General features: G+C 41.3%; 1 protein-coding gene across 4 annotated transcripts in view; it reads right to left on the bottom strand.

The window, feature by feature from the left end:
- LOC117354104 (alkylglycerol monooxygenase-like) overlaps positions 1 to 25,640 on the bottom strand; it is a 375,767-nt gene that overhangs the window by 192,638 nt on the left and 157,489 nt on the right. For all 4 annotated transcript variants that reach the window (XM_033930979.1, XM_033930982.1, XM_033930983.1 and 1 more), the window contains exons 6-10: positions 18,812 to 18,878; positions 18,008 to 18,073; positions 17,837 to 17,916; positions 14,192 to 14,326; positions 5,850 to 5,966 (exon numbers count right to left, since the gene is read on the bottom strand). In XM_033930979.1, coding sequence (XP_033786870.1) covers positions 5,850 to 5,966; positions 14,192 to 14,326; positions 17,837 to 17,916; positions 18,008 to 18,073; positions 18,812 to 18,878 — 465 coding nt within the window. The remainder of the gene's footprint in view (positions 1 to 5,849; positions 5,967 to 14,191; positions 14,327 to 17,836; positions 17,917 to 18,007; positions 18,074 to 18,811; positions 18,879 to 25,640) is intronic.

Raw genomic sequence — 25,640 nt, 5'->3', positions numbered from 1 at the left:
AGCCACATTTTTAACTCTGGGTTTCATGGAATTCAAAGGAATCATGGTTTCAAGGAATCTGCTTTATTAAAAAAAAAAAAAAAAAAACCAACAACCCTACAAGACACTGCACTAACAATGTGGTTGGGATCCCTATGACACATGCTGAAATAATGCACTGAAAACAGGAAAAGAAAACACAGGTTTAAATTTATGGCTTGGTTCCTATGGGTGCAGGATGTTTTCTCTCACTTTCTTTGAATGTGGAATAAAAGCCCTACTCTGTTGAATCTGGTGAGCGATGCTAGCAACAAGACTTGAACACTGGAGCTCTGTTTTAATACTATTTTTGAACTGATATAATATATATGAAACCCAGGGCAGAAGTTATGAAGCTGTATTGGCGCTCTATATTGTATAATTTGTCACTTAGCATGTATAAAGGGAACTACCATGACTTAAATTACCATAACAAAGCAATAACTAAGGGCTCCTTTTATCAAGCCGCGATAGCGGGGTTAGCGCGTGCGACTTTTAATCACATGCTAACCCCCGCGCTGGCCAAAAACCTACCGCCTGCTCAAGGCAGACGTTAGTGGCTAGCGTGGCCGGCAGTTTAACGCGCATTAAACCGCTAGCGCAGCTTGATAAAAGGAGCCCTAAGTCACTGTGGGCTACATAATAAAAAGATGCAAAACATGCAAATGCATGCAAAATAGCTCATTACTATGTAAATACTATACTGTGACTTGTAGTGTGCACCAGATACACTCTGCAAGCTGCAGTTTAGCCTTTAAAAGAGCTAAAAATGATTTATGAATTGGGACAGAGTGAGATTTTGGATTTATTAGTGGTTTATTTGGGGCACTACCATACAGCGAGAGGTCCAGTGATGTTCTCAGTGACCACACCCGAATGGGATAAGGTCTACAAGAAATGCTCCTTTGAGGGCGTCGGTTTTTGAAACTTGCACCGTGAACTGAGGACTTTCATTTACACTTCACGGTATATTTTGGTTCTTTCATTATTATGAATTTTGGCATTTTATAGTTTATAATTTATTCATTTAAATCCCACTTTTATCACAGTGGGTTACAGAAATGCATACATATTAACCATTACGAACCTCCCTATAAGCACATCATTCAAATCCTAAGATAAATATAAGCGTTCAACGTGCATATTTCATTTTACAAAATAGATATTGTTTCAAAAGTTTCTTAAAAGTAATCAAATCCCCCTGTTGTCTAATGTATAGTGGGATATTGTTCCAAGTATCAGGGCCAATACAAGAAAATGAACCTATTCTAGTTGTATGCAATCTCATTGGCTTTAGAGAAGGGATATTCAAAACCCCTCCATCGACTGAATGTAGGATCCGGGATGGCATATAAAAATAAATGTGGTAAATGAAATATTTTAGTGTCATCTGACATACACACAGATACATCAACAATAACAATTTATGCCAAATTCTGTATTCTATCTTTAACAAATACAGGTTAACGTAAAATGCAGATACATGATTGTATTTAGCAATTCCAAACAGGACCCGAATTATTTAATTTTGAGTCACTTGTAACGAGTGAATCATGGTCACTGAGACCCCCAGTAATACAAGGTTACAATAATCCAAACTAGACCTGACAACTGTTTGGAGAACATATTTAAAACTGGCTCCAGTAAATATGATCTGAGATTACTCATTAATCTCAATTTAAAATAAATTGTCTTTACCACTGCATTAATGTGAGACTGAAAGGATAGTCGTGAATCTAAAATCACACCTAAGTATTGTACTTCAGGAGAAAAATAGATAGTTGTACCCAAAATTTGAACCGAGTCTGGAATATTCATTACTTATTACTACATTCCTTGTCAGAAACATCACCTTTGTCTTTGAAATATTTAACATTAACTTATTGAAATCCATCCACTTTTTTAATCTCAGAAATCACCAAATCTAATTTCCCAATAGACTGTATCAGCGATTCCCCAACTGGGAAAAACAGTTGGATATCATCTGCATACATCCTATAAGAAATAACCAAGTTCTGTAACAACTTACACACCAGAACCATATATAAGTTGAACAAAGCAGCAGAAAGGGCTGACCCCTGAGGGCTGACCCAGTTTTCACCATTCTTTGGCCAGACAGCTGCCCATTCATGATCATCTGTTGTTTTCCACCCTGCATAAATGAACTAAACCATTTGTAAACAACTCTAAATACACAATCATGAAGTCTATGAAGTAAGATCTCATGATCCAGAGTATCAAAGGCAGCCGATATGTCAAGAAATCCCAGCTAAAAGTTGCAGTTTGAACCTCAAGGCCACAACCTGACCCTCTCAGGCCTGCAGATCAGCTACACCCAGCTTAAGCTCCATCCCTGAAAGGCTCCTGTAGATCCAACAGCCCAAGATTCTCCCCCACAAGGCTCAAGTCCCAAACTTGCTACACCCCCCAAAAGGGCCTATTATACCAAGCATTGATGGTTCAGGGTGTCTTTAGGTAGGAATGATGCTCAGCTGCTCCTGCTCAGTCTGGCACCATCCTCAAAATGGCACCCTTAGCCATAGTCTCGTACATCTACCACTAAGGGTCATGTTTCCATGCAAGACTATATACTGCTGGGGGCATCATAGAAAACATAGAATATGACAGCAGAAAATGGCCACTCTAATGACTGGACATCTTTCCTGTCGAAGATACCCTGAACCACTAATGTTTAATATGGTAGATCCTTTGAGGAATGGTGAGGCTAGAACCTTGTAGAGGGTGGACAGGGGGTCTGGCGGCATGGGGTATGACTGAAGTCTTTGGCAGGAGGAGCTTAAGTCAGGTAGGAGGGCCTGCTCTGCTGGCAAGGGCACTGCGCCACAGTTTTGTGGCACAATACTGCCGGGCCTCTGGAATAATATTGCTTATGAGCATTGTTTATTCTTTTAGCATGGGATTTAGCAACCTCTGGGACCACTGGATGCTGAATCCCATAGTAAATCAAGATGCAGCAAAAAGATGGTCTTTTAACACACCATGACAACTTTGCCCCTAAATAATGATAGCAGTGTGGCAACTGGTTTTCAAAAGCTGCAACAACTATTGGAGTAATACAGTGCATAAACATTAACAGCTGTACATGCACTTTTTTTTTTTTTGGGGGGGGGGTAATTCTATCATTTTAGGTGGCAAGAACACACATAATGATGGTATTGCTAGTCATTTACACACATAAATAGACAAAAATAGACAAATAAATAGACACATAAATAGACAAAATCACCCACTGCATCCCAGCATTGCCCAAACTATGCCTTTGGGAAATAACTACGAGTGGATGATGTAAAAGTAGATACAATTTTTGGGTGCAGCTACTTTTTACAGATATCTACACCTGTGCAATTTTATAATGGTCATTTTCCACATATTTTATAAACATAGAAATCTTTATAAAATCACCATCATGCAATGTACATGATGATGCTCTCTAGCTTACAGAATAGCCAAATACAAAATAATACTTCTTTAGCAACAAATCCTTATAATATAACTATTTTCTCACACCGAAGGTCCTCAGAACGCCACACTAAAGCATTTAGATAATGTAACTAGTATGGTAGCACTCTTCACTGGAACCTTTTGTATCGGGGTGTGTTATTTTTTACTTTTTCTTGCGCAAAAAGCTGATTTAAACTTACTAAGGGAGGTTTCCATATGAATATGAAGAGGCAAAGAATTCTATAAAGAGGGTACCAGGCAGCAGAAAGTTGTACCTGAAGAAGAATCTTGTTTTAGTTGTGAGGATGAGTTGATCACTCACAGATTTAACTGAATTGTAAACTCTCTTAGCATTAGAGAATCTGAGTGTACAAAAAGGTTGTTCGTGAATTAATGCTGATAAATATACAAGGATGCCTGAGAAGAAAGCATAGTGGGAGAGGACAGAGATGTTAAATTAGATTCTATAACAGATGCAAAAACTGTATTGTAGATTAATTTGATAGCAGTATTTTAAATCAAGGCTCAACAAACTTTGGGTGCCAGGTTACCATGACGATTGACAAATTGGACCTGGCGTCTTAAGTTTTGCTGGGCCACCATAAGGCATTAGACAGCTCCATTAGAACTGTAGAAACAAACACCAACAAACTCTCTCTCTGCATTGCCTCCCTCTCCCACCATGGATCCTCAGGCTCAGCTGAAGCTGGCACAAGCACCCTGTAGGCCTGCATGGCCTGCTGAAGCAGTAACCCTAAAAGCTGTTTTTTGAATAGCCTGGATCTTCTTCTGGAAAGAAGCCGTCAGTGCAGACTGGGAATCCAGTATTGAGGCAGACTGTGCAGGTGCCTGATGAGGTGCAGGAGACTGCGAGGATCCTGAAGGAAGTCGATGCGTCAGAAAGCTATCAATATAGCATCCCTGGCACTGAAGACTCTGATGCAGGGGAGGTGTCAGAACCAAGCCTGGAAGGGGAACCACGGCAATTGTTCCTAGGTTTCTTATGCTTTTGATCTCTTGATACACGGTGCACTTACAAAGAGGACCTTAAGTCCCTTTGCATCTTCGGTACTGAGTCTAATGCTGGATGCTCTCAACAGTGTCTGTGCACTCTATTTCAATGCAGATGCTAATGTAGATTCCACTTCTGGAATCGAGTTTCCTACCAAGATCGATGCTGATTTCTGTGTGTATGGTGGTGGTACTTTCTCAAAAATGTAAAGTGATTCTACATTTGACAGTGTCCACACCAGGCTTCGTTGGATGACATCACCCATATGTGAGAATATAATGCTTGTTTGTCCTCGTAGAAAAGTTATCAGTCATTGCTAAAGTTTTACACTTTCTAATTGCTCATGTTCTTATTTTATGTGACTCATTAGTATACTGGTTGAATCTAAATTTAGTATTTATGTACAGTGGATGTTCACAAATTTCAAGGTTTTTATTTAAACACAGCAAGGCAAACACAAAGACCAATTTACTAAACTATGGTAAAATAGCATGCTTACGAGACTACTGCCGGGATCTCAGGAGACACAATTTTATACCTGGAGCTGCTGGGGCACGAATAACTAGGGATCTTTCTTGTCTCCACTAGACCCCAGTGATTAGTGGTAGGTGCTGGGGAAGTTGGGGGGGGGGGGGATCTCCAAGAGAGGTGGACGGTTGGGGCCCCTGTAATTTTTTAAGAGGCAAGGCTTAATGGATTACATTTAATTTCAACAATTTGCATACCATATAAGGATAGAGGTGTAGGAAGAGAAGACGTACCTCTCACAACTACCCCACCATTGATTTCTACTGGGGTGGGTCATGTTTAAAATCATAGGCGAGTCCTTTAAGGGCTCCTTTTATCAAGCAACGCTAGCGGTTTAATGCGTGTAATAACGCGCGTAATAGCATGCGTTAAACCACCGGCCGTGCTAGCCGCTACTGCCTCCTCTTGAGCAGGCGGTAGTTTTTGACCAGAGCAGGGGTTAACGCGTGATGAAAAGTCACGTGCGTTAACCCCGCTAGCGCGGCTTGATAAAAGGAGCCTTAAGTCGCTCCCTAGAAGCAATGGGTCATGCAATAGAGACCAATTGTTCATGAAAAAAAGTTAACACTTCTGAAAGTATTGCTATATTTTCCATAAGTCACAAAGCTTATACATTTTACCACAAGCTATGTCATCCATTTTGCATAATAATGAGCTGATATGATGCAACCCATTATTTTTATGGGTATTGCACCAGATTCTCACACATTATGGTGAAGCAGTGTGTTTTATGCACAAATTAATATGCATCATAGGATTCTAGCATGCTAATTACTCTTACTAAGCAGATCTCATAATTATATGTTTATAAAAAAGAAACTATACTTACTATCTTTGCAGAAAACATATGCAAGTAACATTCCATCATAATGAAAAAATGTAGCACAGTATAAACTTGAAGAGACACAGGCATCTTTGGATTATATGGAAGCTCGTTTCCAGTTACCTAAAACAAAGCACACTTGGTTTGAGTTTCAGTCCTCTCTGTCAGTTTCTTCTGGCCCATCATTTTCCATCTTGAAGCTCAGCAAAGTTTCACAACTGAGAATAGCAGGTGCATGTTCAGGAGTATAGAAACATTTATCGTATTTGCTAAAATTTCCCCACTCTGGGCCTCATTTTATAATAGTTCCTATTTTAAGCCTATGGTATAAAGGCATCACAGATATCTATGTGTCTTTACAAATTAAGTGGGCGGAACCCAGGATGTGCAAACAGGGTCAATTTATTAGCAGAAATCAAGGAAAGATATAACAGTTGGACTCAAATGGATTTTTCCTGGCCTTGTTTTGGCAATTGTGTCCATAGGGTCTGTATAACATGTATAAACTCATTGAAAAGTGATATAAGAATAAAGAACAAAGTGCCTGCCATCTACCTTCATTCAACTAAAAACATTTCTACACATTCCATCCCTTAAGCACTACGGGTTTAAACTAAGACATAAGACAGTGAGACAGGAACAGTAAAAGCTGGGGTTATTTTACCATCCCAAAAGCAATGGGCCACAAAGCCACATCCTGATGCTCCTGAGCTGCATTTTAAAGGTACCGACCACAGAGGCTTTCTAGTCTTGCCGCGCTTTAGCATGGCTGTTCTGGCAGACACACTGCACACACTGATGTAGCGGTATATAAGAAATAAATTACATTACATTACATTACTGATGAAACATTGCCAGTGCTCAAGCCAGCTCCTATGTTAGGAGCTAAACGAGCTTATATTCCTTTTATTTAAGAAGCTTGCTAGTATACTGAGCCCCAGTAGGAACAAGGTTGGGGGAACGAATAGGAAAGAAAGAAGTTATGCTGAGCCAAAGCTCCAGAGTAAGGCTTTCCCTGACTCAGGAGAATTCAGGTGGGGGAGGAGAAAGTTGCATTTTACAAACACTGAGAAACTCCTGACATCTGGTAGCCAATGGAGGTTGGGTGAGTCAGGGCACGCCCTTAAAAGCCAGGAACTTAAATTCAGCTCAGCGGACTCAGAAGGGGAGGAGTTATCCAGCATACCTGCCACCAACGTCCCTCCTGATGTAGCAATGGAAGAGCTACTGGAGGAAACTGCCGGTAGCTGGCCTAAACTTCCAAGGGGAGCCAATGCAGCAAGAGCCCAGTGGCATACCAAGGGCGGCAGGGGGGGGGGAGGACAGCCCCAGATGCACGCCCTAGGAGGGTACACAGCCAGCCAGATCTGGGTCCGGAATGTCCTGCCCTACTGTGCAACAGGACCTGCACCTCAGCACGCTGCCGGTGCACCCCCTCTAACGTACTTGCTCTGGAGCAGAGTCGACAACCGCGCCAAGGTGCAGGAAGGTCTGCCGACTCTGCTCCGGAAGAAGTAAGTTAAGTTGGAGGGGGTGGACCCAGCAGATGCAGGGAGTTGCGGTACGGTCCCGCGATGACTGCGTCTGCCAGGTCCACCCCTTCCAACGTAACTTACTTCTTCTGGAGCAGAGCTGGCAGACATAGTCATTGCGGGACCTTCCTGCACCTTAGTGCAGCTGCCGACCCTGCGCCAGAGCAAGTGGACCGGCTGCGCAAGAGGGGGTGGACCGGCTGCCGGCAGCTACAGTCATCACGGGACCTTGCTGCATGAAGGGAACAGGACTGTTGGTATGGAAGAGTGGTGGAGGGAGAGAAAGAGAGCAGGTTGGTATGGAAGGGTGGTGGGAATTGGTGTGCAGAAAAAGGGGAGAGAGACAAAAGGGGGAAGGATACTGGATGGAATTGGATTGGAGGGAAAGAAAGGGGGCAGATGCTGATGGAAGTGGGGGAAGGGATAGACAAGGGGTATATGCTAATTCAAGAGGGGTGGCTGAAGAGAGAAAGGGCAGACATTGGATGGAAGTGGGGAGGGTAGAGGGGGAGCCTATGCTGGATGGAAGTGCGGACGGGAGAGATAAGGGAGCAGATGCAGAAAGGAAATGGGGAGGAGAAAAAGAGGGGAGCAGACCCTGGATGGAAGTGAACAGAGAGAGGAGAAGGTACTAGATGGAAGGGGTAGAGAAAGAAGGCACATGATGGAAGGAGTGGATAAATAAAAGGAGGGCATATGGTGGGTGGAAAAGGATTGCATTAGTGAAATACTGGAGGGAGTGAGGGAAAGAGGTGGCAAGCTGTAGGTAGACAGTAAAAAAAGGAAATTGATGACAGGATAGTAAGAACTTAATCTAGACAGATGCAGAAAATAAATTGAAAAGGGAAATGAGGGGAAAAGGGATTGCAGAGAAGAGGTGTTGGAAAGATAAGGAGAAGAGAGAGATGCCAGACCAATGGAGGTGAAAGGAGAGATGGAAGTGGGAGGCATACAGTTTCTGTAAGGGGCATAGAAGGAAAGAAGATGCCATATAGGGGCAGAGAGATAGCAGACAGTAGATGGAAGGAAGAGAGTAACAAGAAGATGAGGAAAGCAGAAACCAGAGAAGACAAAGGTAGAACAAAAATTTTCCATTTATTTATTTATTGCTTTAGGAGACATGTGTCACTGTTTATGTGGTGTTGCATTGTATGCAGAGTCCAGCTTCTTGCTGGTTCAATTTAACCTTTGTCTATGTCAGGGGTCCCCAAAGTCCCTCCTTAAGCGCTGAATCCAGTTGGGTTTTCAGGATTTCCCCAATAAATATGCATGAGATCTATGTGCATGCACTGCTTTCAATGCATATTCATTGGGGAAATCCTGAAAACCCGACTGGATTCGGTCCTCAAGGAGGGACTTGGGGGACCCCTGATCTATGTATTTCTATTTTATTCTCCCTTTTACAAAACTATAGAGCATTTTTTAGCGCCAGCTGTAATAGTAGCAGCTCTGATGCTCAGAATTCTATGAGGGTCAGAACTGTTACCACCGTGGCTTAAAACTATAGTTTTGTAAAAGGGGGAGGGGTTAGTTTGTGATGACATATTCCATACTAGGTGAAAGTGTGTTCTGTGTGTTCGAAAGACACGGTTTTCGGTGCAGGATTGCTCTGTACTAGTCTGGCTTGCTTAGTTTTACAATGGTTGTATTGATGTTGTACTGCTCACTGCAGTATGTAAGATGCTGCCTTTTCCTAGGTATACTCTTGTGTGACGTTTGGATTGTTACTATAAATCATGTTTTTCATAGAGATTGGGGGGGGGGGTCAAAAAATTATGGGCCCTGGGTGTCACATATGCTAGGTACACCACATCAGTGAGTGGAAGGCTGAAATGAGGCCAGAACTCAAGGAGTGGGTCTGAGCAATACATGCTGCAACTGCAAGGCAAGAATGAAGTTTAAACTATGTTTTCTTGTGTGTTTTTCCCCCTTTTCCTTTTCTGCTCAGTCATGCTGGCTGGGGCAGAGAATGTTAAGAACATAAGAAGTTGCCTCCACTGGGTCAGACCAGAGGTCCATCGCGCCCAGCGGTCCGCTCCCGCAGCGGCCCATCAGGTCTATGACCTGTGAAGTGGTTCCTGACCATTTCTATAACCTACCTCTACTTCTATCTGTACCCTTCAATCCCCTTATCCTTTAGGAACCTATCTAAACCTTCCTTGAACCCCTGTAATGTGCTCTGGCCTATCACAACCTCCGGAAGCACGTTCCATGTGTCAACCACCCTCTGGGTAAAAAAGAACTTCCTAGCATTTGTTCTAAACCTGTCCCCTCTCAGTTTCTCCGAGTGACCCCTTGTACTTGTGGTTCCCCACAGTCTGAAGAATCTGTCCCTGTCTACCTTCTCTATGCCCCTCAGGATTTTGAAGGTTTCTATCATGTCTCCTCTAAGTCTCCGCTTTTCCAGGGAGAACAGCCCTAGCATTTTCAACCTGTCAGCGTATGAAAAGTTTTCCATACCTTTTATCAGTTTAGTCGCTCTTCTCTGGACCCCCTCGAGTACTGCAATGTCCTTCTTGAGGTACGGCGACCAGTACTGGACACAGTACTCCAGATGTGGACGCACCATTGCACGATACAGCGGAATGATGACTTCCTTCGTCCTGGTTGTGATGCCCTTTTTAATGATACCCAGCATTCTGTTTGCTTTCTTTGAGGCTGTTGCACACTGTGCCGATGCTTTCAGTGTTGAGTCCACCATCACCCCCAGATCTCTTTCAAGGTTGCTCACCCCTAGCAATGATCCCCCCATTTTGTATCTGAACATCGGGTTCTTTTTCCCTACATGCATGACCTTGCATTTCTCTATGTTAAAACTCATTTGCCACTTTTTTGCCCACTCTTCCAGTCTCGTTAGGTCCTTTTGCAGGTCTTCACAGTCTTCCGTGGTTCTAACTCTGCTGCAGAGTTTGGTGTCATCCGCAAATTTAATAACCTCACGTTTCGTCCCCGTCTCCAGGTCGTTAATAAATATATTGAACAGGAGCGGTCCCTGTTTGAAGAGAAGTTTTTCTTTTGAACTGTAATATATGCTATTGAGAAAAGTGTGCATAACAGAATGAACTATTGAATTTGCTAATGAACTGCACAACTGCCTAAACCAGGATGGTGAATGAAGGGCATTGTGGGAATAGTCGTTTGGACTAATTGCTGGAGTGTTTTCCTTTTTGAATTTAAATGAAGCATGTTTATGTTTGGAACTGAAAAACCTAGTATAAATATGGGAGAAATCCTGATGTGCAATGCTGATTGACAGACGGTGCATTCTGACAACAGTAAGGATAAGAAGAACAATAAAACTTTGATGAACTCTGACCTGTCTCTACTCAAGTTTGTGGCCTGCAAGTCAGAGTTCCTCCCCATTGTACTTTTAATTTATCATTCTTCTACCCTAACTTTAGAGAGACTCTAAGCCTGGCGATACTGAGAGATGAGAGAAACATGCACAGGCAGGCTGGCAGTCATAAACAATGTGGCCACTGCAAAACTTGTGATATAATGCTGACAGTTTCCGAGTTCAGCAACCCTGTGAATCAGTAGAAATATGTTTTGAAATATGAGATGTCATGCGATTCAGAATTCGTAATATACTGCATTATATGTCCCTGCCCAAAATTATATATTGGGCAGACATCACGAAAATTACATTTACGGCTGAATGAGCACCAGAGTGCTTTGGGCAGGAGCAACCTACAGGCTCCAATAGTGCAGCACTGCATTGCACACACACATGATTTTTTTTCAGCTTCGGTGCTTTGTGACTGATCACATCCCGATGGGCACTCGGGGCGGAAACAGACGTCTATGTCTACAGCAGAGGGAACAGTTTTGGTTTTAATAATTAAATGCAATGTTTTCAAATGGTTTGAAGTCAAACATTGACTGGTTTTATTTTTATTAAGTTTCACTGCACTAATTGTGTTTTTTCAGCCCTTGTTCTTTCAGCCTGCTCAATATGAAAGTTTAAACTTGCCACGACTGGTTGCTGACTTTCAGTGATTGGCCAACTACACTGCCTTGATATGAGGTCTGTGGTGATTGGTAGCAGTCATGTATAATTTGCCAAGACACCATGCTGAAAACTGAATACGGAAGGAATGAAAGACCACGCTACAGTGAGTATTCCATTAATTCTTTTTATGTTGAGATACTCTAAAGCAGGGATATCAAAGTCCCTCCTTAGGGCCGCAGTCCAGTCAGGTTTTCAGGATTTCCCCAATGAATATGCATTGAAAGCAGTGCATGCACATAGATCTCATGCATATTCATTGGGGAAATCCTGAAAACCCGACTGGATTGCGGCCCTCAAGGAGGGACTTTGAGACTCCTGCTCTAAAGTATGTTTCCTGATACACAGGCATTTATTGTTCTATAGATCATTTTTGGTGATAATGAGAAGTCCAGTATGCCCAGAGGAAGTGGTTTTTGCACCGTGAAACACTGGCTTGGATTGTATGGACTAAAGAACTGATTAGTACTGGGAAGTATTTTTTTCCTGCATTGCTTTTTCAGTTTTTTCATTCAATCTGAAATTGTTCACAGCATTTTTGCTAGTAAAGCTTGGCAGTAGCCACTCAGATGAATGTTTTTGATGCCGATGATGTGGGTGGTGGTGGCTGAGCTTATATATGCTCAACAATAACCTGAGGCTTTTTCTTTTGTCTAGAGCAGGGGTGCCCAAAAGGTCGATCGCGAAGGCAATGTGAGTCGATCAAGTTGCCTTCGCATTCTACTTGCTTCCTGACTCAGAAGCACCGAGTCGACCAACTTCCCCCACCCGATGTCAATTCTGATGTCGGAGAGGAAGTTCCGGGACAGCCAATCGCTGCCTGGCTGGCCCGGAACTTCCTTTCCGACTTCAAAAATGACGTTGGGGAGAGGACATCTGGTCGGCCCGACGCTTCTGTGTGGGAGAGCAGGGAGAGCTTGGGGCGGTGGTGGTTTGGAGGCCTGTTCCCCGATGGTGGTGGCAGTGGCTTGGGAGCAGGCTGGGAGACAGAAAGAAGGGAAAAAGAAAGGGGGACAGGAAGACAGAAAGAAAGGGGGCATGGAGAGAGAAAGAAAGAGGAGGGGGGCAGGGAGAGAGGAAGAAAAAGTTGGCGGAGGGAATGAGGTCCGGAAGCATACAGCAGGCTGAAAGAAGGGAAGAAATATTGGATGTACAGTCAGAAGAATAAAGTGCAACCAGACTCATAAAATCACAAGACAACAAAGGTAGGAAAAATGATTTTATTTTCAATTTAGTGATCAAAATGTGTCCGTTTTGAGAATTTATATCTGCTGTCTATATTATGACCCCCTTTTACTAAACCGCAATAGCGGGTTTTAGCGCAGGGAGCCTATGAGCATCGAGAGCAGTACAGGTTTAGTAAAAAAGGAGGGGGTATATTTGTCTATTTTTGTATAGTTGTTCCTGAGGTGACATTGCATAAAGTCATCTCCCTTGACCTCTTTGAAAACCCGCGGAATATAAATGATAATTAACATTTTCTATGCGTACAGTGTGCTTTGTGGTTTTTTTTTTAAATTTTATTGTTGATACATCATTTTGACTTTGTCATTTTAAAAGTAGCTCGCAAGCCCAAAAAGTGTGGGCACCCCTGGTCTAAAGTGTTCTGCTAGACAATCTTGTGGAGAGTTGGATTTTTGTATATTGTTATTGTTTCCTCCACTCCTCATTTCTTGATTGGATTTATTTGTTCTACATAACATTATTTATAGCGCTGTCTAGCATTTAAATATAAAATCAGGTATTGCATTTTGGGTATGTAGGATGGGGTTTGGTTCTTTGAAAAATATTACTGCCTTTTTATTTCTCATAGTATTATTCCTACTCTTATTTATAAAAGGAATAAAAAGGTTTTGAAATTAAAAGGTGCCAACCACAATTCCCAATAGCTGCTCCCTAATTGACTCCCCATCACAACCTCCTCCTAAAGACTCCCCCTGGTCAAGTTCCGCTCCAATCATGGCCCTCCTAGCCAGGTTCTCTCTCCCCAATCAATGCATTCTCCAATCATCCCCTCCCAGTCAAGATCCCTCCAAAGCAAGAATGCCTAGTTGAAAGTAACCCCCCTACCCCCTCAAAAAAATCTTCCCCCATTTCAAAGAGCCATGCATATGTAGCTCCCACCCCCCACCCCTCCAAGCCTACCTTTCATTGTCCCTTGGGTCTAGCTGAGGTCAAGAAAACAGTGATCCTGCCCTTATGTGTGTTGGGTACAAAATGGTATCAGCACCCCCCTAGTGACAATATTGTGAGACCTAACGCTCACACCTAAAGTTAGATGTGTACTCTCGGTCTTACGCAAGTATTCTATAATACCAATATTCTAGAACTTACACAAGTAAGTGCTAGGCATGCCTCCCTTGCAGTTGCACACTATGGATTTTAGTGTACAAATTCTAGAATCCTGACCAAGGGCAGTTATGTGCAAAACTATTAATTAGTGTCAGCAATTACAGGCAATAATTGCTCATTAACACTAATTAGCATCTCATTATTAAATTATGTTACACATATCTGCCACTCTTCTATAACTTGAGCACTAAGCGTAACTTTATAGAATCAGGTGGTAAATGTACTAACCCTGTGTGCCATTCAGGATGGCAATAAAAGATCTACTTTGGAGAACACAGCTGAACTTTTGCAGTTTCCTTTTGCTTGCTTTAAGATTCTCTATGTTGCGTTTCCTGCTTCATTCCACCATTACGGAAAATCATAATGCTAAACAAATATTACTAAAGAAAAGACATTAAGAAATAAAACCGAGACAAATACTGAAAAGCTAGAGACACTGTTAAAACTCTGTTTACCGGAGGGATGTCCTCAGGAAGGCCAAGTCGTGGTTTGCCTGGTCCCCATCCTGGACCTTTGAACAGGATAGAAAGCTTATTGCAAAGTCCAGGTGTGTTCCATAATGAGTTCCAGATATAGACCAAGTGATGAAACTGGATGAAAAGAAAAATATTACATGCAGTTTTGTAAAAAGGAAGAATTGTGGCTATTTTAGAAGCTCTCTGTGATTTACATAAGTAAATATTGACTTTTTATATGTAGGATACACATGGAAAACCCGGTTTTAGAGAGCTAGTATTTGCACGTACAAAACTGTACTACATTCAGATGGTGAGGAGATGGGGCTTGAGAGATGCCAAAATCTACCATTTCCCATTTCAGAAAGGGAATACACTTGGATACCTTAATTTATCAATTTCTGATTTACAGCTGCTCTAGGGTACCTATAGATTTTCAAAAAGTACAGTCAAACCTCGGTTTGCGAGTAACGTGGTTCGTGAGTGTTTTGCAAGATGAGCAAAACATTCTCACAAATCTTGTCTCGCAAACCGGCATTGACTCGAGTTATGAGCACCCCCTCTCGAGAACCGGCATCGCTCCTCCCGCTCATGAACAACCCCCCTACGTGTGAACTGCCACCCCCCACTGGACGTGCCTGTGCCAGTGAAAGAAGTTCCTGCCTCTTGCCTGGGTCTTGAGCATCTGCGCATGCTCAAGGCCTTATGTTTCTCGCTCTCTCCGAGATTCTCCGAGAATCTCCTCCTTAATCCCCTAGTTTTCCCCTCCTTCAAATTTGAATGTATAGAAAGATTGTGGTCTCTGTAGTTAATTAGGAACATTTACATGTGCAGGATTCTAAAATGGAAGATATTCATGCTTATGTTCTGAAATATCTTTTACATGTGCCATTAGCAGCATTTATATATGTAAATTGCAAAATTCCCTCTATTGATGTTTTATATGTTAACAATTGTAAAATTGATGCTTCCACCACTTGTAGCCACCAAACACAGATGCATTTGTGCATGTATTTTAGAAAAGGCCCTGTGTTGGCAGATCCTTTTCTAAAATTCTACTAGAATTGTACACATTCCATCCTAGATCTAACAATTACAATTTCTATGTTCTGTCTAAAAATGGGCCTTCAAATGCTTTAATATAAAGAACAGCTAAGGACCTTTTATTGAAGTGTGGTAAAGAATGTAACAATGCTCCTGTATCGCGCCATGGTGCGACCTCACCTGGAGTATTGCATTCAATTCTGGTCTCCTTATCACAAGAAAGATGTAGCGACAATAGAAAAGGTTCAAAGAAGAGCAACCAAGATGATAAAAGGGATGGAACTCCTCTTGTATGCGGAAAGACTAAAAAAGTTAGTGCTCTTCAGCTTGGAAAAGAGATGACTGAGGGGAGATATGATTGAAGTCTACAAAATCCTGAGCGGGCACAAGCGGATCGATTTTTCACTCTGTCAAAAGTTACAAAGACTAGAGGATACTCGATGAAGTTAGAGGGAAATACTTTTTTTTTTATCTAAGATATTTTATTAGAGAATATAATTAGAAAAACAGTAGATGCTCAACAATCTTAACAACTTAGGAGGAAATATTTTTTTCACTCAGACAATAGTTAAACTCTGGAATGCATTGCCAGAGTTTGTGGTAAGAGTGGATAGTGTAGCTTTTTTTAAGAAAGGTTTGGACAATTTCCTGGAGGAAAAATCCATAATCTGTTATTGAGAAAGGCATTGGGGAAGCCACTGCTTGCTCTGGATCAGTAGCATGGAATGTTGCTACTCCTTGGATTTTGACCAGGTGCTAGGGACCTGGATTGGCCACCGTGAGAACAGTTTACTGGGCTTGATGGACCATTGGTCTGACCCAGGAAGACTATTCTTATGTTCTTAAAGTTTTGCACTCTCTGTACGTTAGGTGCAAACATTCATGCGTGGTAAGTGCAAAATCTGTGGGCTAACTCTTGGGGGCACTCCCAGCATATTGCCATAGAGAGGCTAATTGCACCCATTCTATCAGAACAAGTGGCAGTGTATGATAATTTAACATGCACTAAATTCAAGGTACAGTTCATACCCATTCCCTGCCCATAACCAAATACTCCTTCTAAAGACTGGCTAGGTGCCTGCAAATTTTTTCTCATGTGAGCAACAAGTTCCCCCAAAAGTTTTTTTGTGCAAGCAACAAGTTCTAAAAACCAATTTTCCAGATTTGTAAGTATTTTTGTGAGCAATCGTGTAAAATCTGTGAGTGACACTCCTAGAATTGCTCACGTGCTCAGCTTAAAGGGAACATAGCCCATAAGCCATTCATTTCCCACCCGATAGCAAGTGTGTGGTCATAGGAGGGGCATGGGTGGTTGAGGTAAATTTGTAAAAGATAGACACAATTTTACAGAATTAAACATAGAAAAATAGAAGATGATGGCAGAAAAGGGCTACAGCCCATCAAGTCTGCCCACTCTGCTTACCCACCCCCTATCTATGCCCTAATGACCCAATTTTCTTATCTTGACCCTCGTAGGGATCCCACATGGGTATCCCATTTATTCTTAAAGTCAGGCACGCTGTCTGCCTCGATCACCTGCACTGGAAGCTTGTTCCAATGATTAACCACTCTCTCTGTGAAGAAATACTTTCTGGTGTCTGCAGCAGCCACTCTCTCCTCCTCTCCCTATTGGCTAAGGCTCTTAACATTTGCATCTCCTCTTCCTATAGGCTAAGGCTCTTTACACCTGCATTGTGATGTCATAGAACTTTCTGATTATAGAAACATAGAAACATGATGGCAGATAAAGGCCAAATGACCCATCATAGAAACATAGAAACATAGAAGATGACGGCAGAAAAGGGCTACAGCCCATCAAGTCTGCCCACTCTGCTTACCCACCCCCTGTCTATGCCCTAATGACCCAATTTCCTTATCTTGACCCTCGTAGGGATCCCACATGGGTATCCCATTTATTCTTAAAGTCTGGCATGCTGTCTGCCTCGATCACCTGCACTGGAAGCTTGTTCCAATGATCAACCACTCTCTCTGTGAAGAAATACTTTCTGGTGTCGCCATGAAATTTACCGCCCCTGAGTTTGAGCGGGTGCCCTCTTGTGGCCGAGGGTCCCTTGAGAAAAAAAATATCATCTTCCACTTCGACACGTCCCATGAGGTACTTAAATGTTTCGATCATGTCTCCCCTCTCCCTATGTTCCTCGAGAGTGTAGAGCTGCTATTCACACTTAGCTTTGGGTGCAGAAGTTATGCTTTCTTTTATGAGGCATAAATATGGCACTCAAAGTTGGGTACAATTTTCATACCACACCACTAATCTATAAAGGCCCAGCAATAAATAAAGTATGTGGTCCAGCTGCATACTTTATTTATTGCTGGACTAGGCTCTCAAGAATGTAGTCAAGAAATTTAATAAATATACAAAATCAGTAGAGATGTCTTGTTTCTGGCTCAGAAGGTTGGCTTAAGAAGGTTGAAGTCTGTTGCTTTTGCCCTTATATCAGCTACATGTAAAACTAAAATACCTCAGACCATTTATAACAATACTTTATGATTTGTTTCTAGTATGTCCAAAAAATGGCTCAGACTGTAGGTGACATGAAAGAATTTCATAATATTATGTATATATAAATCAATAATTACCTGGACCTGGAAAAGTTCAAATGTATTTATAGGGTGTGTTAGCCCATATATAACTGTCTCTTTTTCTGGCACAAATGTTCCTGGAACAATAGAGTGAAAATGTAAAGTTAATGGGACACAAACTGCTATGTTTCCACCACAGAACTGAATAGCAAAATATATTCCACTTACCAAAAAGCCTATCCCAAATAATGAGGGTGCCACCATAATTTGAGTCAATACAATAAGGATTTCTGCCTATAAAATGCAATTTTAAGAAATGATTAATTCATGGAATACAAAACGCAGGCATGTACATAATCACCTTTGAAAGGCTGCACTTTCTTTAGGAAAACAATATTTAAACTAAATTTGGAATGGAATAGTAAAGCATTTCTAGTTATTACTCATGTTTTTCTACTGCCACAGAGAACATGGAAAGTATTCACTATTAAAACAGCTGTTATATACATCCATTTTAATGCAAATGGAGTACAAGCTCTGGCATACATTTAGTAGAGGCATGGAAATGATAAGTAGAGGTGTCTGGCGTGTATCTCAAGTAAAGAAGGAAGAGCTAAGGAGACATAAGTTAAGTTATGATTGGCGGATATACTTTATATACAGATAAAGATTTTGTAAATGTATTTATTATCAGTCCAAGGAACACTGCATTTATCTAACTACACAACTGTTCTATTACCAAAGCAAAAGTTCTGACAAATCCACAATCTCAATTCTTGGATCCTTTCTCATTATCTCACTTTCCACACCCAGACCCCTCTACCCAACATTCATAGTCATATGTTCTGTTTTATTTTAATTTATAGCTTCAAAATCTTGATGTAAAAAAAAAAAAACCCCAAATATATCCATCTGCTTTGGAGAGATGTACCTTTAATCAGGCCTCTTAAATGTTTTACATTTCAGTATAGTTAGGAAAATCAGAAAAGGAAAGTAAACAGTATGAAAGAGATAAGTACTAATATTGCTTACCATGGTGAACTCGGTGGTGACTGGGAGTATTTAGAATTAGTTCCAGAGGACCCAGGTTTTCTATTATCTATAAAAAGATATTTATTCCAATTTATTAAAAATGAAAGTGCAAAAACAGCAATGAGAATGAGGCTGTAATAAAGGGAAAGAAAGATATGGCAGCTATTGCGGGATAGGGAATTACACGTGCTGGAGACCAGGTAAAGCCTGCGCTAACTCAGAAAAATACCTATTGTATTTTAAATATATAAGCTACCTACAAGCTTTAAGACACTGAAGTGGTGTGCATTCAGGTACAGTAGGTATTTTTCTGTTCCTGGAGGCCTCAAAATTACAACCCGTGGCATCCACTCATTTTTTACAGCAATTTTGCAACAGACAGACGGGCAGAGCAGCGCTAGAAGGTAGGCTCTGCCCGATTGAATGATGTTTTATTGAAACTTTGAGCAGTTTGGTAACTTCCATTTACTTGATTTGCAGTGCATTATCAATCTATGGTACACCTCAGCCTTGAAGAAGACTTGAAACGGATGTTCGTTGGATGGGATGCCGTTGCATTCATTAAGCTAAGTGCTATTATGTTTTACTTAGCATGAAAATCTGTACAAAAATAAGAAAAATTTCAACAAAAAGTTAAACACAATGGTGTGCTAAAAAAAATATTTATATAAAAAAAAAAGTAAATGTGTTATTCACTCCAGGGTATGGAACTATTAAGACTCAAGCCAGTTGAAGTTATACTACTTTGCTGGCATTCTGACGATCCGGCTGAAGTTGATTCATTTGTTGCAAAAGTGGAATTGATGGAACTGAGGTTTACTCTCTGCCCCAACATGCCCCCTCGAAAAAATATTTCTAAACAATCGGTAGCACTTGGGTTACCATGTGCAGACATATAAAATACTGCAAAATGCTTCAACACATTCTGCAGCTAACCATGTGTTAAGGACTTGTTAAACTTAGAAAACGGACCCCATAGTTTTTTAAATCAGACAAAAATAATTATATAATACTTTGCTGAAATCTAGCAAATATTTGTATTCAGAGCTTGATTTACCTAGAGCAGGGGTAGGGAACTCCAGTCCTCGAGAGCCGTATTCCAGTCGGGTTTTCAGGATTTCTCCAATGAATATGCATGAGATCTATGTGCATGCACTGCTTTCAATGCATATTCATTGGGGAAATCCAGAAAACCCGACTGGAATACGGCTCTTGAGGACCGGAATTCCCTACCCCTGACCTAGAGACTTCTTTATTAACTCACACTAAGATTTTGCCCCTAGAAATGTTTTAACAGCTAGAGTTAAGGCATGTTGAGTGCAAAATCTCAGTGGTACTTCTAAGGCAGGGGTCTCAAAGTCCCTCCTTGAGGGCCGCAATCCAGTCGGTTTTTCAGGATTTCCCCAATGAATATGCATTGAAAGCAGTGCATGCACATAGATCTCATGCATATTCATTGGGGAAATCCTGAAAACCTGACTGGATTGCGGCCCTCAAGGAGGGACTTTGAGATCCCTGTTCTAAGGGTTGTTCCCAGCATTTTGGGTAAGGCAGTCATCAGGTAAATGCAGACAAATGATCACTACTGAAAGTGTAGGTAATTGCACCGTCTTATCTGCCACTCTAGTGGGAAATAAAAGGTAATGGCTTCATTTCAAAGAAAGAAACAGTTCCCGTCCATTTGACATAGCATGGATAGAATCATTTCTATCTAACAGACTAGTGAGAGTAGAAAGACAGGAGGATACCAGCAACTGCAGAGAAACAGATATAGGGGTACCACAGGGATCGGCAATGTCACCCATGCTGTTCAACATCTTCCTCCAACCACTGGGAAAATTAATCAGAAAACTAGGGTGGGAATGCTACATCTACACAGATGACATCCAACTAATCATACCACTGAAGAGACAGGACGTGAAAACTAAACAGATGATCAAGACAGGCCTAGAGAAAATCTTTGGATGGTTTCAAGCAAACGGACTAGTAGCTAACAAAGAAAAGACAGAACTATTTCTCATAAATAAATGAGGAGGAAACTGCCCCAGTTTTCAACTAACACTAAATGTCAATACCATAGAATCATCCAAGAATGTAGTGTGAAACCTAGGAGTATGGCTGGATCCAACGCATCGTCATAAATGCTTATGGTAAATTTTACTGGGTTAGAGGACTGAAACCCTACATCTCCCACCAAGCAATGTCCAACATAGTAATATTCCTGGGGCTCACAATCTTCGACTACAGCAATGCAACTTTTCTGGATTTGCCAAAATACATGATCAGACAGATCCAAATAGTACAAAATGCAGCAGCAAGGTTTCTGCTAGGAAAATCAAGACAGATAAGTGCCACCCCATTACTGAAAGAGTTAAACTGGTTGTTTAAGGTCTCTTCTATGGGAGGGGCCTTAGACATCTGGGCCAATCAGAGCCTTAGACCCCTCCCTGGTGCATCCCAGGATGCACCAGGTAGGGGAAGGCCTGCTGTTTTGAAGAGACAGGCCTACTGGCTGGAGGGAGTAGGCATCCCTCTGGCTAGCCATCAGAAGCAAGGTAAAGGGAAGGGGGCGGGGGTTGTCAGAAGCATGGGAGGGGCTGCATGGTGGCATGAGGGAGTGGGCATCTGACCCGCTATGGAGGAGGGGCAGTGTCGGGTGATTGTGCGATGCGACAGGAGAAAGTAGACATCTCTCCGGCCAATCTTCAATTTGAGGTTTGTTTTTTAATTTTAATTTGCGGGGGGTGAGGGGCAGGTCTGAACTGTCAAACCTTAGTTTCCTGTTAGTGCCTGAGCCAATCAGCACTCAGGCACTAATCAGAAAACAAGGCAACAACAGCGCAGACCTGTCAGCAAGTTTTGGCCGCAAATGTGGCACAACAAGGTTCACTCGGCAATTATAGAGAATCGCTCGGAGTGATCATTTTAATATTAATGACCTTGCTGTACTACATTTGCATGGCAGTATTGGAGATTGCTAGAAAACATGGAAAAGACCTCGGTCAACCGTTTTGCTATTCCGCTGCTAAACTACATGCACACTAAACCGGCTGGAACCGGTTTAGCAAGCACATTAAAAGCAGATTTTAGTTTTTAAGAATCTGCCCCTTAGTGAGAAGGGTTAACTGTTATCTTGTATAAACGTAGCTTACATATGTAAAAGTGTAATAATGCAAATGCAAACATGATACCCTAGCCAAGCAGCTAGGAGGCCGACAACAATCACAGTGGAATCCGTCTCAATCTGTATTTAAAATCCATTACAGATGTCTTTGAAAAACTGTTCTGAATTGACTCCCCAGTCATTAGTAGCAGTATAGAAGCTTCCAATAAAGATAAAGATAAAGATTTCCCCTTGGGGGGTAATTTTTGAAAAGTAATTTTCATATGCATTGTGAAATGTGCATTGTGATGAAAAAAACTTTTTTGATCCTTCCTCTGAGTTTTTCTATCTTTATCTTGATTCTTATCATTATTGCTTTATATTATGATATTATTAATTTATTAAATGAATGCGTGAATTAATTGATATGATTATATTTGAATAGTGGATTCTCTTATGACTGATTATACCTTTAATGTTGTGAATCCTTATGTTATCTAGTTTTTCTCTCAGGTTTTCTTTTTTTTGATCATATTTGTACATACATGACATTTTATAAAATACTGAATGGCAGAAAAGCAAGACACAGTCCTACTCCTTATCATTTCTATAGTGCTACTAGACATGCACAGCACTGTACACATTATATGCAGGTACTTTCTCTGTCCTTAGTGGGTTCACAATCTAATGTGGAGGTTTTTTGTACCCGAGGCAATAGAGGGTGCAGTGGGAATCAAATCTAGTTCCCTAGACTCTCAGTTTACTGCACTATTAGGCCACCTCTCCACCTCACACTATGCTCCCTGATATTTATTTAAAAAGTCATTTCCATGTGCATGTGATCATATACGCACTTACATAGTTTTTTATAAAATACATAAAAGTGACTCCATTTATTTATAGAATAGGCTCCGAATAGGTACCAAACAAGACTAAACAAATTGCAGCTCTACACTCTAGAGGAGCGCAGGGAGAGGGGGGGACATGATTGAGACATTTAAATACATCACGGGACGTGTCAAGGTGGAAGAAGACATCTTCTTTCTCAAGGGACCCTTGGTCACAAGGAGGCATCCGTTCAAACTCAGAGGAGGGAAATTCGATAGTGACATAAGGAAGTATTTCTTCACAGAAAGGGTTGTAGATCACTGGAACAAGCTTCCAGAGCAGGTGATCAAGGCCACCAGCGTTATTGACTTTAAGAATAAATGGGATGCCCTAGTAGGATCCTTACGAGGGTCGAGTTAAGGAACTAGGTCATTAGTACTCAGACTTAATGGGGTGGGTCAGTGGAGTGGGCAGACTTGATGGGCTATAGCCCTTTTCTGCCGTCATGTTTCTATGTTTCTATTTCAAAATTTAGTAAACTGGGCCCTCAGGATCTTCTTCAAAATGCTAATGAGCAGTCTTAATACTCTTGGAGTAACCCTTTAAATTAAGACAATAGCAAATTCAGAACTCAAAGATCCTCATTTATTCACAAGTCAAATATAACAGAGGCAACCACATCTGTGAATCCCACTGCTATACTCCAAATATCTTCATCAAGTCTAGAAGACCACCTAAGATTGGGGTATGATTCATTATTTACTCTGAGCATTTCAGTTATTTCAAGAAGAAACTGTTACTACTTTGAATTATGTGAGATCTGATATTAATGGGGACAAAACTGCTTAGCTTCGGTTTCATTCAACACTCAATGTGATAATTTAACCATCAAATCCCATTCAAAGTTTCATGAATAAATATTTTAAACACTGTTCTGAAAGTTAGTCATGCTATTTTACCGTTCCAGGATGTTCACAACAGGAGGTAACATTTTATAAATTAAGCACATAAAGGGCTCCTTTTACAAAGGTGCATTAGGGCCTTAACGCGCGGAATAGCGCACGCTAAAATGCCGCATGCACTAGCCACTACCGCCTCCTCTTGAGCAGGTGGTAGTTTTTCAGGTAGCATGCGCTATAGCACGTGCTAATCCGGTGCAAGTGCTAAAAACGCTAGCGCACCTTTGTAAAAGGAGCCCAAAAACTTCAAGAAGCAAAATATATGTTTAGTAAGATTGGAGAGACGTGGAAGAGTAACCAAACGGTTAACCCTCTCCTGCCCCAGGTACCAAGTACCCTGCGGTTTTGTATGGGGAGGATGAATTTTAAGAAAATGCTGAAAACTCAATTATTTGCCAATGCCTTCTTATGCTAAGATATATTTCTTTTTTTTTTTTTAAGTTCAGAACAAGTTTTATTGGTTTTGTATATATAGGCAAGGACAATTGAAATGAAAAATATACAATGAGAATTCGAAGTACATGTCACAGCAGGTATATGAACATGCATATAAAGATAATGGAACAAATGTATATCAATCTAGTAATATGCGCAGGTAAGCATATTCGAGAGTAGAAACAGAATACATTCATGTAAATACAAAGAGGTCAGTCAGTACAGTAGTCAAGTACAGGTTTCCATATATCAAAATATCTAGGTAATGTACAAGATTTTTCAGCATATACTTTTTCATATTTGGCAATAAGACATAAGGCATTCCACCACATATGAAAGTCAGCTTTGATGAGGTCTTTCCAGCAATAAAGTACCGACTGTATAGCTAGGGCCATCATTATGGTAAATAGTCATGTTGAGGCAAATGATAAAGGCATAGATAATGATTGTGCCATACCAATAAGAGTACTGAATGATAATTTATCGGGAATATGCAGGATATCACATATAGTCGTCCATACTCTGTTCCAATATGCCTGAATATGAGAACAGGAGAAGAGTAGGTGTTCCAAGGAAACCTCACACTGATTGCAAGACCAACATAAAGAAGTTGAGTTCAAGTCTATTTTATGGGAGAGTATAGGGGTCCACACTGCTCTATGCAAGACAAAGTATATCGATTGAATGAGGGAAGCAGATCGTATGGATTTGAAAAAGATCATCCACAATTCTTCCCAATCAATAGCATCTGAAGGAAGATTAAGTTGGTGAGTCCATTTGAGATTCAGTTCCAGAGGCTCCAAACAATTCGCCTTTTGCAATAGTTTGTACCACACAGACGCTTTAGGGGATGTTCCTGCCACTGTATGTAAGAAACTGTGCAGATCAGGAAGGTCCGTAAGTGAAGGAGTCGTAGGCATAGAACTCCGGATACAGTGCATGAGCTGCATCCATCTGAAGTATTGAGTGCTAGGAAGGCCTCTAGATACAACCAAGTCCTGGAAAGAGAGCCATCCTTCCGAGCACAGGAGGTCCTGAACAGCCCATATACTACATTTCTGCCATTCACGCCATGATATAGTAGAGTTTGAAATTTGAAAACGCCCATTATTCCAAAGGGGTATCAAAGGAGAGGCCTCCCACACGTCAGTAAACATAGAATCCACAGATGAAACAGCAATCTTATAAGTCCTTAGGATTATATCAAGTGAGTCCACTTTAGGAAGTAGGACGCCAGCTATGTGTTGGATACGATGTTTCCCATATAGTGCATCTTCAACAGCAATCCAAGTAGGGGGGGTCCCATTCTCTAATTCCATGATATCCTGCAGCCCATTGTCTCATAATGAATGCATGATGGTAAAGCTGAAAAGAGGGAAAACATACCCCACCACATGTGCGAGGCGCCTTCAGTTTAGCTAACGCAATACGAGGTTGTTTGGAATTCCACAAGAACTTCGTGAGTAGAGAGTCAACTTGTTTGTAAAAGGCTTGAGGTAGAAGG

The sequence above is a fragment of the Geotrypetes seraphini genome, chromosome 2 (genome assembly GCF_902459505.1).
Source record: "Geotrypetes seraphini chromosome 2, aGeoSer1.1, whole genome shotgun sequence".
NCBI classification, from domain to species: Eukaryota; Metazoa; Chordata; class Amphibia; order Gymnophiona; family Dermophiidae; genus Geotrypetes; species Geotrypetes seraphini.
This window is presented reverse-complemented; position numbering and strand designations above follow the sequence as displayed.